General features: G+C 39.1%; 1 protein-coding gene and 2 pseudogenes across 8 annotated transcripts in view; 1 reads left to right on the top strand and 2 right to left on the bottom strand.

Annotated features, from left to right (window-relative positions):
* LOC105473344 (calcyphosine 2) overlaps nt 1-13573 on the bottom strand; it is a 64443-nt gene that overhangs the window by 27819 nt on the left and 23051 nt on the right. For all 7 annotated transcript variants that reach the window (XM_071071405.1, XM_071071408.1, XM_011727124.2 and 4 more), the window contains 2 exons: nt 9104-9171; nt 1016-1135 (listed from right to left, as the gene is read on the bottom strand). In XM_071071405.1, the coding sequence (XP_070927506.1) occupies nt 1016-1135; nt 9104-9171 (188 nt within the window). The remainder of the gene's footprint in view (nt 1-1015; nt 1136-9103; nt 9172-13573) is intronic.
* LOC139356792 (necdin-like) lies at nt 1409-2641 on the top strand (annotated as a pseudogene).
* LOC139356699 (ATP synthase subunit ATP5MJ, mitochondrial pseudogene) lies at nt 11778-12339 on the bottom strand (annotated as a pseudogene). Its single transcript, XR_011609026.1, has one exon. The product of XR_011609026.1 is annotated as an ATP synthase subunit ATP5MJ, mitochondrial pseudogene (transcript).

Raw genomic sequence — 13573 nt, 5'->3', positions numbered from 1 at the left:
ATTAAGAACATTAAAATGGAGAGACTATTGGCATTATCCAGGAAGATTCAATGCACTCATCCATGTCCTTATTGGAGGAATGTAGAGAGAAATGTATCTATAGAAAAAGAGTGACAGAGTGACGCAGCATGAAACCAGCTATTGCAGACTTTGAAGATGGAGGAAAGGGCCATGAGCCAAGGAATGAAGGCAGCTTCTAGAAGCTGCAAAAGGCAAGAAAACAGCTTCACCCCTAAAACCTCTAGAAGGAATGTAGCCCTATCAATCCCATGATTTTAGGCATCTGAACTCCAGAACAATTAAAGAATAAATCTGTGTTTTAGAATACTAAGCTCATGGTAATTGTTACAGCAGCAATAGGAAACTAACACATGATGCTTCTAAATATTTGAATGGATGAAAGCAAGGGCTTTCAGAAAATAAGAATGAGACAAAACGATTAAAAAAAGATATGAAAATACTAACAATTACAGTACTCTGAAAATATAAAAAAGTTACTGTGGGTACTGGTAGATTTTTTTATGTCTACTAAAGCTGAGGTTAGATGTCAGTGAAACTGTTGAAGAATTTAAGTGGACAGCATCAGAGGATTGTAAAAGATCATACCAATTCTAAGGTTGAAAAAGCTACAACGTAAAATGCAAAAAAAAAAAAAAAAAGTATAATCAATACCAATTTTTAACATGCCAATGAGATTTAGCCATTATATATAACACACGTAAAATATCTTGGTAACTATATGATACATTTTCACATCCATTATCTCCAAAGGTTGTGGCTTTTTTTCCCCCTAAATTACAAATTAAAAATCTGGAGGGCAAAGAGAGTAAAATAAGGTATTGCCCCTAATATCATAAAGTAGCAGAATTGGGAGCTGAACTAAAAAAATTCCACTTTTCTTTATATAGAAAAAAGTGAAACGAACACAGAAGCTCCAGCTAGACACAGAAGTACATTTTAAAAATACTTTTAGAACATAGTGCATCTTCATTTTATGTAATTAAAATCTTCTTACTTTGTTTCATGTAGTGTTCTTTTTCTAAATCGAAGAGGTGTCATCTTTGAATCTGGAAGGATATGATCACTTTCTTTTTGCTCAATGGCTACATTTTGTTCTGGATCACTGATTACAGCCCTATACAGGAAAATAAAAAGTCCGACAATTAAATATGATCATGCATTACTTTAAAATTCACATATTTTTAAGCAGTTCTAAAAGTTCATATACCAAATGCAAATTTACAGCGCTGTCAGAATAATATTTTTATTAAATGTATTTAAAAATATTTTCCATAAGAAAGTGAATATTCCTCTTTTTCCAGAAGTATTATCTAAAACTGAATTGAAATTTCGGAGGGAGCTAAGAGCTCCAAGTATTTATTTTACTATCTTGAAACAAGCAGACACAATGCTGGTTTCTGATTGTGTGGGAGGTGGGTAGGAGAGAACACAGGTAAAGTAAAATAAGAATACAAAGTCATAAATACCACAACAGAAATTCAACGAACAAACATAGAAGAGAATAACTTAATTCCTAGAAGGCATAGAGAAGAGTTTATGAAAGGCATCCTAGAAGAGGAGATAGTTGCACTGATTCTTAAAAGGTGAGAGTACAAGACTTCCTCTCCAGGAGTCCGCGGAGGGAGGGCAGACTCAAAGTGCTCCTGGACGCAGAGGCTCTTGTCAGAGGGAGCAGACCGGTGGGAACAAAGGAAGGATCTGAGCGACCCCAACTTTGCAGCCGAGGCCTCCAGCTCCGCGGTGCATAGCAACCCTGGGGTTTCGGTAGGCGTTCCTCCGTTTGCGACCCTGGCAGAGCCCCAGAGCCGCAGAGCCCTCCTCGAGACCCGACCACTGCCCCAGACCACAAGCGACCGGAAGGCTCTGCAGCAGGCTGCGGAGAAGGGCGGCGCCCACCAGGCCCCTAGCACGGCCCAGTCTGGCCCAGCACAGCTGCTGAAGGCGCACGAGCTCATGTGGTACGTGCGGGTCAAGGACCAGAAGATCATCATTTGGTTTCCAGACATGGAAGGATGTCATCGGCAGCTACAATTAGTGATGGAGGGGCAACTTCAGGCTCACCGGCCTCATTCTCGCCCAGGTGTTCCGAATGCACCATGGAAGCTGACCAGGCTGCACCAGAGGCTGTCCAGCCTCCACACCATGGAGTCTGAGCTGGTCAAAGCGCTGGAGCCCGAGGAGCTGGACAGGGTGGCTCTGAGCAACAGCATGGTCCTGAGAGGCCTTCTCACGATCCTGAGCCTCATCTACTTGAAAGGCTGCAGCGCCAGAAAGAGCGCCGTCTGGAACGTGCTGCGCGTCCTGGGGCTGCGGCCCTGGAAAAAGCACTCCACTTTCCACCTTCGGGACGTACGGAACCTCATCACCAAGGAGTTTGTCCAGCAGAATTACCTTAAGTACTGGCACGGCCCATACGTGCAGCAGCCGGTGTATGAGTTCTTCTGGGGCTCCCGGGCCGGCCGCGAAATTACCAACTAGCAAATCATGGAGTTCCTGGCCATGATCTTTAAGAAAGACCCCCAAGCCTTCCGGATACTGGGAAGGTATGGAGGAGGCCAGAGCTCTGCAGGAGACTAATCCCACTGCCTACTGCTCCTGTAACAGTGTCTCCCAGGACTAGCAAGGTCTGGAGGCAGATGAATGGTTTCTGACCCTCGCCAGGCCTGTGGAAGCGGTGGGGGTGGGTCACTAGAGTATTCAGGATTTACAGTGCAGTATTCACGTGTAACTTTACAGTACAGTGCTTTTATACCTTTTAATGCAATGTTGTCATTTGGGTACTACTGTGTAGTGTTTGGGACATATGCATGTTTGTTTATAAGTAAGTGTGGTTGGCACTTTTGCTTTTGTGCTGCCTTTCTTGGATTTTTGTACCAGAGACGTGCTAAACTGATGAAATATATTGAGAAAGTTTCCATCGTATTCTTTTACATGGGACTGATAATGTGTACTGGGGTAGGCTGCTCCTGGCAAGTTTGGAAGAACTCACCAGCAAAGCTGACCTAACAAAGAGAAAAGTCAAGGCCCCTCTCTTCACGACCTTGCTGGGCACAGGAAACATCCTCGCAGAGTGAACTGATTTGAATGGAGCTGGTCTCAATGTGGGCACTTGGCACACTTTACTAAACACATTTTCAACCCCACCATGAGTTCATGTTAAAGTAAACATTAAAGATTCTTGTGATACAATCCAAAAAAAGTGAGTACAAGTTAGCACTCAGAGGAGAAGGAGTAAGGGTACCACAAGCAGAGGAACAGTATGTGTACAGCCACAGCAGACAGCACAGTGAGGACACACCTGAGGACTGTACACAGTGTAATGGATGAGAGTACAGACTCTGCAACTAGACTGCCTGGATTCAATCCTTGCCTACCGCAATAATTAGCCGTGTAGCCTTATCTGGTCAATTTGCTCTGGGCCAAAGTTTTCTCATTAATAAAAGAAAGAATAATGGTATCTCCCACACAGAAGTGATGTGAAGATTAAATAAATTAGTTAACATGTACATATTGTTTAGGAGAGTACCTATAATCCACTAAGTATTATAAAAGCACTCAACAGTTGAGGCTTTGCCTCCTAATTTCCCTTTTACTGCATATTTTACTGAATATGGATAAATATAGAGGCATGATAGCCCATCAGGTGGCATTGCAATGGTTTTGAAAAGTGATAGTAAGGGTCTACACTAAGGTGGCAGTAAACACACAGTTTGATCGAGGAAAAAAGATCCAGTGTTCCATAGAACAGTAGGGTGACTATAATTACAATAATATGTAGTACATTTTAAAGTAGCTAGAAGATAATAATTAAAATGTTTCTAACATACAGAAAAGACAAATATTTAAGGTTATGGTTATCCCAAGTACACTGACTTGATCTTTATAAATTATATTGTTAAATTATCTCATGTACCCCAAAACTATAAAATACATAAATACAAAAGAACACAAACAAAAAAATAATAAAAAGTAAATAAATAGACATAGTAGAAAGAATAAATTCAAGAAACATCAACAGAACTAGAAAACTAATTGGATTTGAGGTCATCAAGTAGAAAGATCCATAGTAACTGAACAATGTGAAATGAGATTCAATTAATAATATAAGGAACATAGGTGTCATTGTGTTTTTAAGGCAGGAGAATAGGGTCTGGAGGCAGGAAACCTAAGGTCCATTCACCCTGACTTCCTAGAACTAAATCAAAAGGAAAACCCCAACTTTCCATACTCAAGTAACAAAAGGGCCAGAGGCTACTTCCTTTGCAACCACCCCCCTTTTCTGTGTGGCAGATGAAAAATTGAAAATACCTCTGATTGGTCCCCTCCCATGACCAGTCACGATGGTTGTCGGCCAAGTCTAAATTTCAATAGGAGGATAACTTTGTAACTCACTTCAGCCTCTGACTGGTGACTTCCCATGACCAATCAGATGTTTGCATAGGGTGTAATTTTGTAACTTCGCTTCAGCTTCCAATTGGTCACTTTCCACAACCAATTAGACTGATTGCAGGCCACTTCTTCATTTACATAGACAAAGTAGACAAAGTATGTAAATAGACAAAGTAAAAAGAAATGTATGTATTTGTCATTACATACATTTACATGTACACCAAGTAACCAATAGGAAACCTCTAGAGGGTATTTAAGCCCCAGAAAATTCTGCAATCAGGTCCTTGAGCCACTTGCTCAGGCTGCTCCCACCCTGTGGAGTATATTTTGATTTTCAATAAATCTCTGCTTTTGTTGCATCATCCTTTCCTTGCTTTGCTTTTATGTTTTGTCCAATTCTTTGTTCAAGGTGCAAAGAACCTGGACACCCACCACTGGTAATAGTTTTGATTTGTTATTGTTGTTATTAATATTATTTTAAGGGTAAGAATAATAGGTTATCCTCATATCCTTATGAGACAGGAAAACAGGGGAAATGATGCAGGAAAATAGCAAAAGGAATTAAAAGTTGGATAAAGAGCAGAATAAGTAAAAGCATGAGAGCAGAAAGAAGGTGAAGGGGTGACTGAGCAAGAAGCGAGATAAGAAGCAGAGGTTCAGCAGCCAAAACAAAAGTGAGATAAAAAAGTGAGTAAGGAGCTTGCAGTGAGCCGAGATCGCACCACTGCACTCCAGCCTGGGTGACAGAGCGAGACTCAGTCTCAAAAAAAAAAAAAAAAAAAAGTGAGTAAGGAGCCCCCATGGCCAGCTAGGTTCGGACCAAACCTGTCAGGGGCAGCTCCCCAGAGAGGGGCATGCTCATTAAAATGAAGTATCCTTAAAATGACCCAAAATGGTAATTAGCTACTTAAGTTTCATGCATATGGACTGCATATCATACATGTACTTAAAATGATGGGATGGAGATGACACACAAGCACACAAGGCCCAAATTAACTCAGCAACATCTATTAATCAAAAGGCAGACACTGGCTAGAGACTAGGCATCCTTGGGAAGAGAATAAAACAAAACACGTAAAAGGACCCAAAGGACCAAACTAAGGTTGATTTATCTCACAGAACTCAGTCCATTCTCCCACTCCGAGAGTGTAATACTGCGCTTAATACACTTCTGCTGCTTTGCTTCGCTATCTCTGTGCGTCTCGTCCAATTCTTTGTTCAGGACACCAAGAGCCTGGAACTACATGGCACTATCCAGTAACACTTACTTTCCTCCTTAGCAGGTTGGGTTCCATGATTCATCAAAAGAGAATCCTGTACCCACCTTTTAACAATCTTGCCCTCTCTGGATTTTTCCACAATCTTGCCCTCTCTGGTTTTTTCTACTTGCCTGGAAAAACCCTAAGTCTGAATAAATTTGATGAATAACTGGATAAAAGAATAAATGAGCAGACATTTTTTAAAGGGTATCATGAACCTTCAAAACTATGAAAATGAAACAGCAATACAAAGATAGAACTTACGAATTTATTGAGTTATTTCCATTGCTGGAACATTCAGGAAAAGCTTTAGTCATGTCTACCATATACTGTAGATTCTGTTCATTTGTGTGCCAAGTTAGGAACTAAATCCTCTTTTTAAATTGAGCATTAAGATATTTTTTAAATTTCCCAAATGAAAAAGGCTGGCATTTATAAAAAGTGGCACCTATTCTATTCTCACACTTTATTTATCAGTTCTGTGTTAAATATACATACACGGAATGTTAGAGTTATAAGAAATCTTAATGTTAATTTGGCAGAAGCAAAAATCAAGACATACAGAAGGAAAATATGAAAGCTCAAACAGCGAATTAGTCACATAGCTAAACCTAAAACCAAATTCTGCTGACTCTATTTAAGTCCTCTTTTCCAGTTCATTCATTCATTTGCCTATTCAACAAGTTTTACTATACAGCTACTACACTAGCCAATGGGAGTGTAATAGTGAGCAAAACTTCCAAAGTGCTCTGCCCTCATGAAGCTCACATTCTGAAGAGGCCGAAAGATAATTAACATGATAAACAGAGAAAATACAACATGAATTACATGTCCCTATGGAGGAAAAAATGAAATGGTAAGAAGATGTGAAATTTTGAGCAAGGGATCATAAATTTATTTATGGTCAATTTATTTATTTAAATTTATTTATGGTTTATTTATAGTAAAGCCAAGGTAGGCCTCACCAAGGTGACTTCTAAGTAAAGACAGGAGCTAAAATGAGTAAGCAGACATACAAATTTCTGGGGAAAAGGCATTCCAAGAAGAGGGGAAAATAAATGCAAAGTACCTAACACAGGAATGGAACCTGGTATGTTCCAGAACAGGGAGAAGTCAAATGGCTAGAGGAGAGTAGGAAAGAGGGAGAAAAGTCCAAGGTCCAAGGTCTAATGGTGGGCTTGGATAGATTGTGTTATTGGCCCAAATTTTTTAGTAATCCTGATCCATATCCTTGCTATGGCCTCATTACAGGTGGTGTGTACTTTCTTACCCCTTGACCTTGAGCTTTTGACTTGCTTTGGTCAGTTACACACAGCTATATGACTCTGCTAATCTCAACTGAACTAACTCATACAAATGCGGGTTGGTTGGAAATCTGTTTATCTAGGATGGTCTCAGCTAAGTAGCTCAGTGGCATTTCTAGAAGGACCTTTTTCTTGAGACTACCAGACTAGCCAAGCAGTGTTCTTCTCTCAAAAGTGGCAGAAGCACTAAAGGGCAAATGGAAACACATGAGATCATTTAAGGCCTAAGATCAAACCTAAGACCATTTTTGCTCATATACAACTGGGCAAAACAAAAAGTAAGGACCTTCCAGCCAAGCCTAGCCTTGATAGATAACCTAAAGACACATGAGCAAAAATTACTGTTCTTTTAAGCTAGTGATTTTTGTTGCAACACATAATTAATACATGAGCCTTGTAGCTTTCACTGTGATTGAAATGAGAAATTCCTGGAGGGTTTTATCTGGCTTACCTTTTAATAGATTAACTATGGGGTACTGGGTTGAAAATAAACCAGTAAGCGGCAAATGCAGAAACAATGAGGCCATTTAAGTAGTCCCTGAAATAATCCAGGGGACACAAAATAAGTTTGAATAGGATGGTGGCAGCAGAGGGAGTAAATCTATGTTGATGGTAGGACTGAGAGTGTTTGTTGGCAAGCTAGATATGGTATTTGAGAGAAAGAGGGGTCAAAGGCATCACTAGGATTTTAGGTCTTAGTAACAAGAAGAATTGACTTGCCATGGAGGAAAGTTAAAGATTTGGTCATGGTGGAAGAGAGGGCAGTAAAGCTTCAGACACCCAGATTGGAGAAAGTTAAATTGAAATCTTAGAGAAGTATCAGAATATAGGTGGTTTTTAAAGGCATGCTATTGGATGAGATCACTTAAAAAGCAAATACAAAAGAGGTCCAAGAACTGAGCTCTTGGGCACACCCACGTTTAAAGACTGGGAAGATGAAGAAGAACCACAAGAGATTCTGAGAAGGGGAGAAAGGTAGGAGAACAGTCAAGTGTCGCGTGCGGGAAGCCATGCAGAAAAAAAACAAAACAAAAAACCTGCCTCAAAGAAAATCAGGTTTCAAATGAGACAGCTGCTGCAGATGGGCCAAGTAAATGAGAACTGAGAAACCGTTAGTCTAGCAATATGGATCTCACTACTTCTGGAAAAAAGTTGTTGGAGGCATGGTGGAGGTGAAAACACTAAGTTCATGAGACAATGGAAGGAGGGACAAGGGAGACTCTAGGTATTTCAAAGAATTCACTGAAAAACGTGAATGTAGAAGCATGCATCATTCTTTCTGTCATTCATTCCTTCTGCCATGTAACTAAACAGTTTTTTCAAAGCTAAGTCTTACTTTTTACTTGAAGTAGATAATTCCAACCTCTTCAGAAATTCTACCATATTTCCATATTATCATGCAATTCAGCAATGCATATGTTAAAATTTTAGTTTTCTAACGAGTTTTAAAATTCTTAACAGTCTCACAGTTCTCGAACTGCACCAAGGAACCCTGAGGTAACACAGTGAACTCACAGGGGTACTATGGAATATTTTTAATTTTTGAGGGAAACTCAGTGATACTTGACATCACTTACACACCAGGTAAACTACCAGTTCAACCTCAGGGTAGCTCACAGCTTCAACAAGACAGCACACTATACTGCTTCCACGATGTTACATCTTTGCAGAGCTGAGTTTTCTATAGTTGCTATGATAAAAAGCAAATATCAGGTGAAAAATCAATATGGAATATAAAGTGGAAGTGGCAGCATTGTAAATGATTCTAGGATTTGAGAGACTGTGCAGTGCCCATAAGATGCATACAGATCCTTGGTAAGAATAAAGTAAGGATATCTTCTTTCAATTTATGTGTATTATTTTTTAAATGGTCATTAGTTGTTAGCAAATAAATACTTATTAAGTTGTTTAGAGAAAAATACTTAACAAATAGAACTGTTAGGTATTTCTATTGGTCTAAGAGTGCTGTGAAAAAATTACTAAAACACTAACAGTGCAGTGAACAAAGAAAGTCTGGGAACCTCTGAGTTAGCTAACCTTTAATTGACCAAGGATATGAGTGTCAGGCATGAAAAGAAATTTAATGAAAATTTTCTGAATTGATTTCTATTGTGAGTTGCTAATTCTCACCTAGATAAGTGGTCTATCATGACTTGCTCTGCAACAATCTGTTTCTTCTTCTCTGCAGCCACAATTTCCTGGGAAGATTAAATAAAGACAATTTCCCCATCGATAAAGTAGAACCATACAATATTTAACACAAAAGTTCTAAAACATAAATTAAATATCTCTGATTTCCATCTTACATATAGATGGAAACAGATTACTATTATAGATTATAGATTACTTTCCATCATTACTAAATTTAAATTTCAGTCATTTAATCTACAAATATCATTTATTTTCTAAGAAATAATGCACTTACATTTCAGTAAAAATTATCAGAATTTTCATGAGCTGCCTTTGCATTTTACGGGGCAGACTAAAGGAGAAAGAGACTATGGCATCCTTCCATTCTATTCCTCCCCTCAAGAGATGTCCTGCAAAAGGCATGTTAAACCGCTCCAAGAAGACTACCAACACTGACACAAAGTAAGCTTAGTCTAACACTATTCACAGCAAAAGAAGGCAAAACTGAGTTTGAATTGTTTGACCTTTCATCAAAAATCTAAAACAAGGAAAAACAAAACAAAAACTCTCCTCATCAAAAGTATAATATTTTCTCTGCATATAATGCATCAATAATATTTAATAAACTTTTCTCAATTACTAGTTTGATTAAGCTTTCTTCATACTATTTTTTTTCACTTTTTTAAAATTATACTTTAAGTTCTAGGGTACCTGTGCACAACGTGCAGGCTTATTACATATGTATACATGTGCCATGTTGGTGTGCTGCACCCATTAACTCATCATCTACATTAGGTATATCTCCTAATGCTACCCCTCCCCCCTCCCCCCTCCTCCCTCCCCACAATAGGCCCTAGTGTGTGATGTTCCCCTTCCTGTGTCCAAGTGATCTCATTGTTCAATTCCCACCTATGAGTGAGAACATGCCGTGTTTGGTTTTCTGTTCTTGTGATAGTTTGCTGAGAATGATGGTTTCCAGCTGCATCCATGTCCCTACAAAGGACACGAACTCATCCTTTTTTATGGCTGCATACTATTCCACGGTGTATATGTGCCACCTTTTCTTAATCCAGTCTGTCACTGATGGACATTTGGGTTGATTCCAAGTCTTTGCTATTGTGAATGGTGCCGCAATAAACATATGTGTGCATGTCTCTTTATAGCAGCATGATTTATAATCCTTTGGGAATATACCCAGTAATGGGATGGCTGGGTCAAATGGCATTTCTAGTCCTAGATCCTTAAGGAATCGCCACACTGTTTTTCACAATGGTTGAACTAGTTGACAGTCCCACCAACAGTGTAAAAGTATTCCTATTTCTCCACATCCTCTCCAGCACCTGTTGTTTCCTGACTTTTTAATGATTGCCATTCTAAGTGGTGTGATATGGTATCTTATTGTGGTTTTGATTTGCATTTCTCTGATGGCGAGTGATGATGAGCATTTTGTCATGTGTCTGTTGGCTGTATAAATGTCTTCTTTTGAGAAGTGTCTGTTCGTATCCTTTGCCCACTTTTTGATGAGGTTGATTTTTTTCTTGTAAATTTGTTTGAGTTCTTTGTAGGTTCTGGATATTAGCCCTTTGTCAGATGAGTAGATTGCAAAAATTTTCTCCCATTCTGTGGGTTGCCTGTTCACTCTGATGGTAGTTTCTTTTGCTTTGCAGAAGCTCTATAGTTTAATTAGATACTGTTTGTCAATTGTGGCTTTTGTTGCCACTGCTTTTGGTGTTTTAGACATGAAGTCCTTGCCCATGCCTATGTCCTGAATGGTATTACCTAGGTTTTCTTCTAGAGTTTTTATGGTTTTAGGTCTAACATTTAAGTCTCTAATCCATCTTGAATTAATTTTCTTATAAGGAGTAAGGAAAGGATCCAGTTTCAGCTTTCTACCCATGGCTAGCCAATTTTCCCAGCACCATTTATTAAATAGGGAATCCTTTCCCCATTTCTTGTTTTTCTCAGGTTTATCGAAGATCAGATGGCTGTAGATGTGTGGTATTATTTCTGAGGGCTCTGTTCTGTTCCATTGGTCTATATCTCTGTTTTGGTACCAGTACCACGCTGTTTTGGTTACTGTAGCCTTGTAGTATAGTTTGAAGTCAGGTAGCGTGATGCCTCCAGCTTTGTTCTTTTGGCTTAGGATTGTCTTGGCAATGTGGGCTCTTTTTTGGTTCCATATGAACTTTAACGCAGTCTTTCCCAATTCTGTGAAGAAACTCATTGGTAGCTTAATGGGGATGGCATTGAATCTATAAACTACCTTGGGCAGTATGGCCATTTTCACGATATTGATTCTTCCTATCCATGAGCATGGTATGTTCTTCCATTTGTTTGTGTCCTCTTTTATTTCACTGAGCAGTGGTTTGTAGTTCTCCTTGAACAGGTCCTTCAAATCCCTTGTAAGTTGGATTCCTAGGTATTTTATTCTCTTTGAAGCAATTGTGAATGGGAGTTCACTCATGATTTGGCTGTTTGTCTGTTACTGGTGTATAAGAATGCTTGTGATTTTTGCACATTGATTTTGTATCCTGAGACTGCTGAAGTTGCTTATCAGCTTAAGGAGATCTCGGGCTGAGATGATGGGGTTTTCTAAATATACAGTCATGTCATCTGCAAACAGGGACAATTTAACTTCTTCTTTTCCTTTTTTTTTTTTTTTTTTTTTTTTTTTTTTTTTTTTTTTTTTTTTTTAGCAGTGCATCTCAGAGATCCATTTATTCATGCCATGAAGTAAATGGTACTTATACAAGTGTACTGGGATGTTCCACACTCCCCATCTAACACGGCTTGCTTAAATTTACAGGCGGACTGATGTTTTCTTTCACATGTACTCCAAGTAAATCTGGTTAATGATGACCAGGAGCAGGCGCCGAAGCTTTCAAAGCCTTACTTCTTTTATCAGCGACCCAGATTTTATAAACAATGAAGCCCATCAGCCCCATTCCTATCCAAATCTCCTGGTAAACTTTGGTGTAGTAGGGCTTCATGGGGATCCACACATTTTTAATAATACTTTGAAGCATCTTGGTGCAGGACAGATGCCTCAGACCACCACAAACCTGCAGTCAAGTCAGAAAGGTCAACGAGCGCGCACCTCTTTTCCTAATTGAATACCCTTGATTTCTTTCTCTTGCCTGATTGCCCTAGAACTTCCAACACTATGTTGAATAGGAGGGGTGAGAGAGGGCATGCCTGTCTTGTGCCAGTTTTCAAAGAGAATGCTTCCAGTTTTTTCCCATTCAATATGTTATTGGCTGTAGGTTTGCCATAAATAGTTCTTATTATTTTGAGATACGTTCCATCAATACCGAATTTATTGAGAGTTTCTAGCATGAAGGGCTGTTGAATTTTGTCAAAGGCCTTTTCTGCATCTATTGAGATAATCATGTGGTTTTTGTCTCTGGTTCTGTTTATATGCTGGATTATGTTTATTGATTTGCATATGTTGAACCAGCCTTGCATCCCAGGGATGCTTTTTGATGTGCTGCTGGATTCAGTTTGCCAGTATTTTATTGAGGATTTTCGCATCGATGTTCATTAGGGATGTTGGTCTAAAATTCTTTTTTTGTTGTGTCTCTGCCAGGCTTTGGTATCAGGATGATGTTGGCCTCATAAAATGAGTTAGGGAGGATTCCCTCTTTTTCTATTGATTGGAATAGTTTCAGAAGGAATGGTACCAGCTCCTCCTTGTACCTCTGGTAGAATTCAGCTGTGAATCCATCTGGTCCTGGACTTTTTTTGGTTGGTAGGCTATTAATTATTGCCTCAATTTCAGAGCCAGCTATTGGTCTATTCAGGGATTCAGCTTCTTCCTGGTTTAGTCTTGGGAGAGTGTAAGTGTCCAGGAAATTATCCATTTCTTCTAGATTTTCTACTTTATTTGCATAGAGGTGTTTATAGTATTCTCTGATGGTAGTTTGTATTTCTGTGGGGTTGGTGGTGATATCCCTTTATCATTTTTTATTGCATCTATTTGATTCTTCTCTCTTTTCTTCTTTATTAGTCTTGCTACTGGTCTATCAATTTTGTTGATCTTTTTAAAAAACCAACTCCTGGATTCATTGATTTTTTTGGAGGGTTTTTTGTGTCTCTATCTCCTTCAGTTCTGCTCTGATCATAGTTATTCCTTGCCTTCTGCTAGCTTTTGAATGTGTTTGCTCTTGCTTCTCCAGTTCTTTTAATTGTGATGTTAGGGTGTCAATTTTAGATCTTTCCTGCTTTCTCTTGTGGGCATTTAGTGCTATAAATTTCCCTCTGCACACTGCTTTAAATGTGTCCCAGAGATTCTGGTATGTTGTATCTTTGTTCTTATTGGCTTCAAAGAACATCTTTATTCCTGCCTCATTTCATTATGTACCCAGTAGTCATTCAGGAGCAGGTTGTTCAGTTTCCATGTAGTTGAGCAGTTTTGATTGAGTTTCTTAGTCCTGAGTTCTAGTTCGATTGCACTGTGGTCTGAGAGACAGT

The sequence above is a fragment of the Macaca nemestrina genome, chromosome 10 (assembly GCF_043159975.1).
Source record: "Macaca nemestrina isolate mMacNem1 chromosome 10, mMacNem.hap1, whole genome shotgun sequence".
Lineage (NCBI taxonomy): Eukaryota > Metazoa > Chordata > Mammalia > Primates > Cercopithecidae > Macaca > Macaca nemestrina.
The sequence above is the reverse complement of the archived record's forward strand: the minus strand, read 5'-3'. Positions and strand labels throughout refer to the sequence as shown.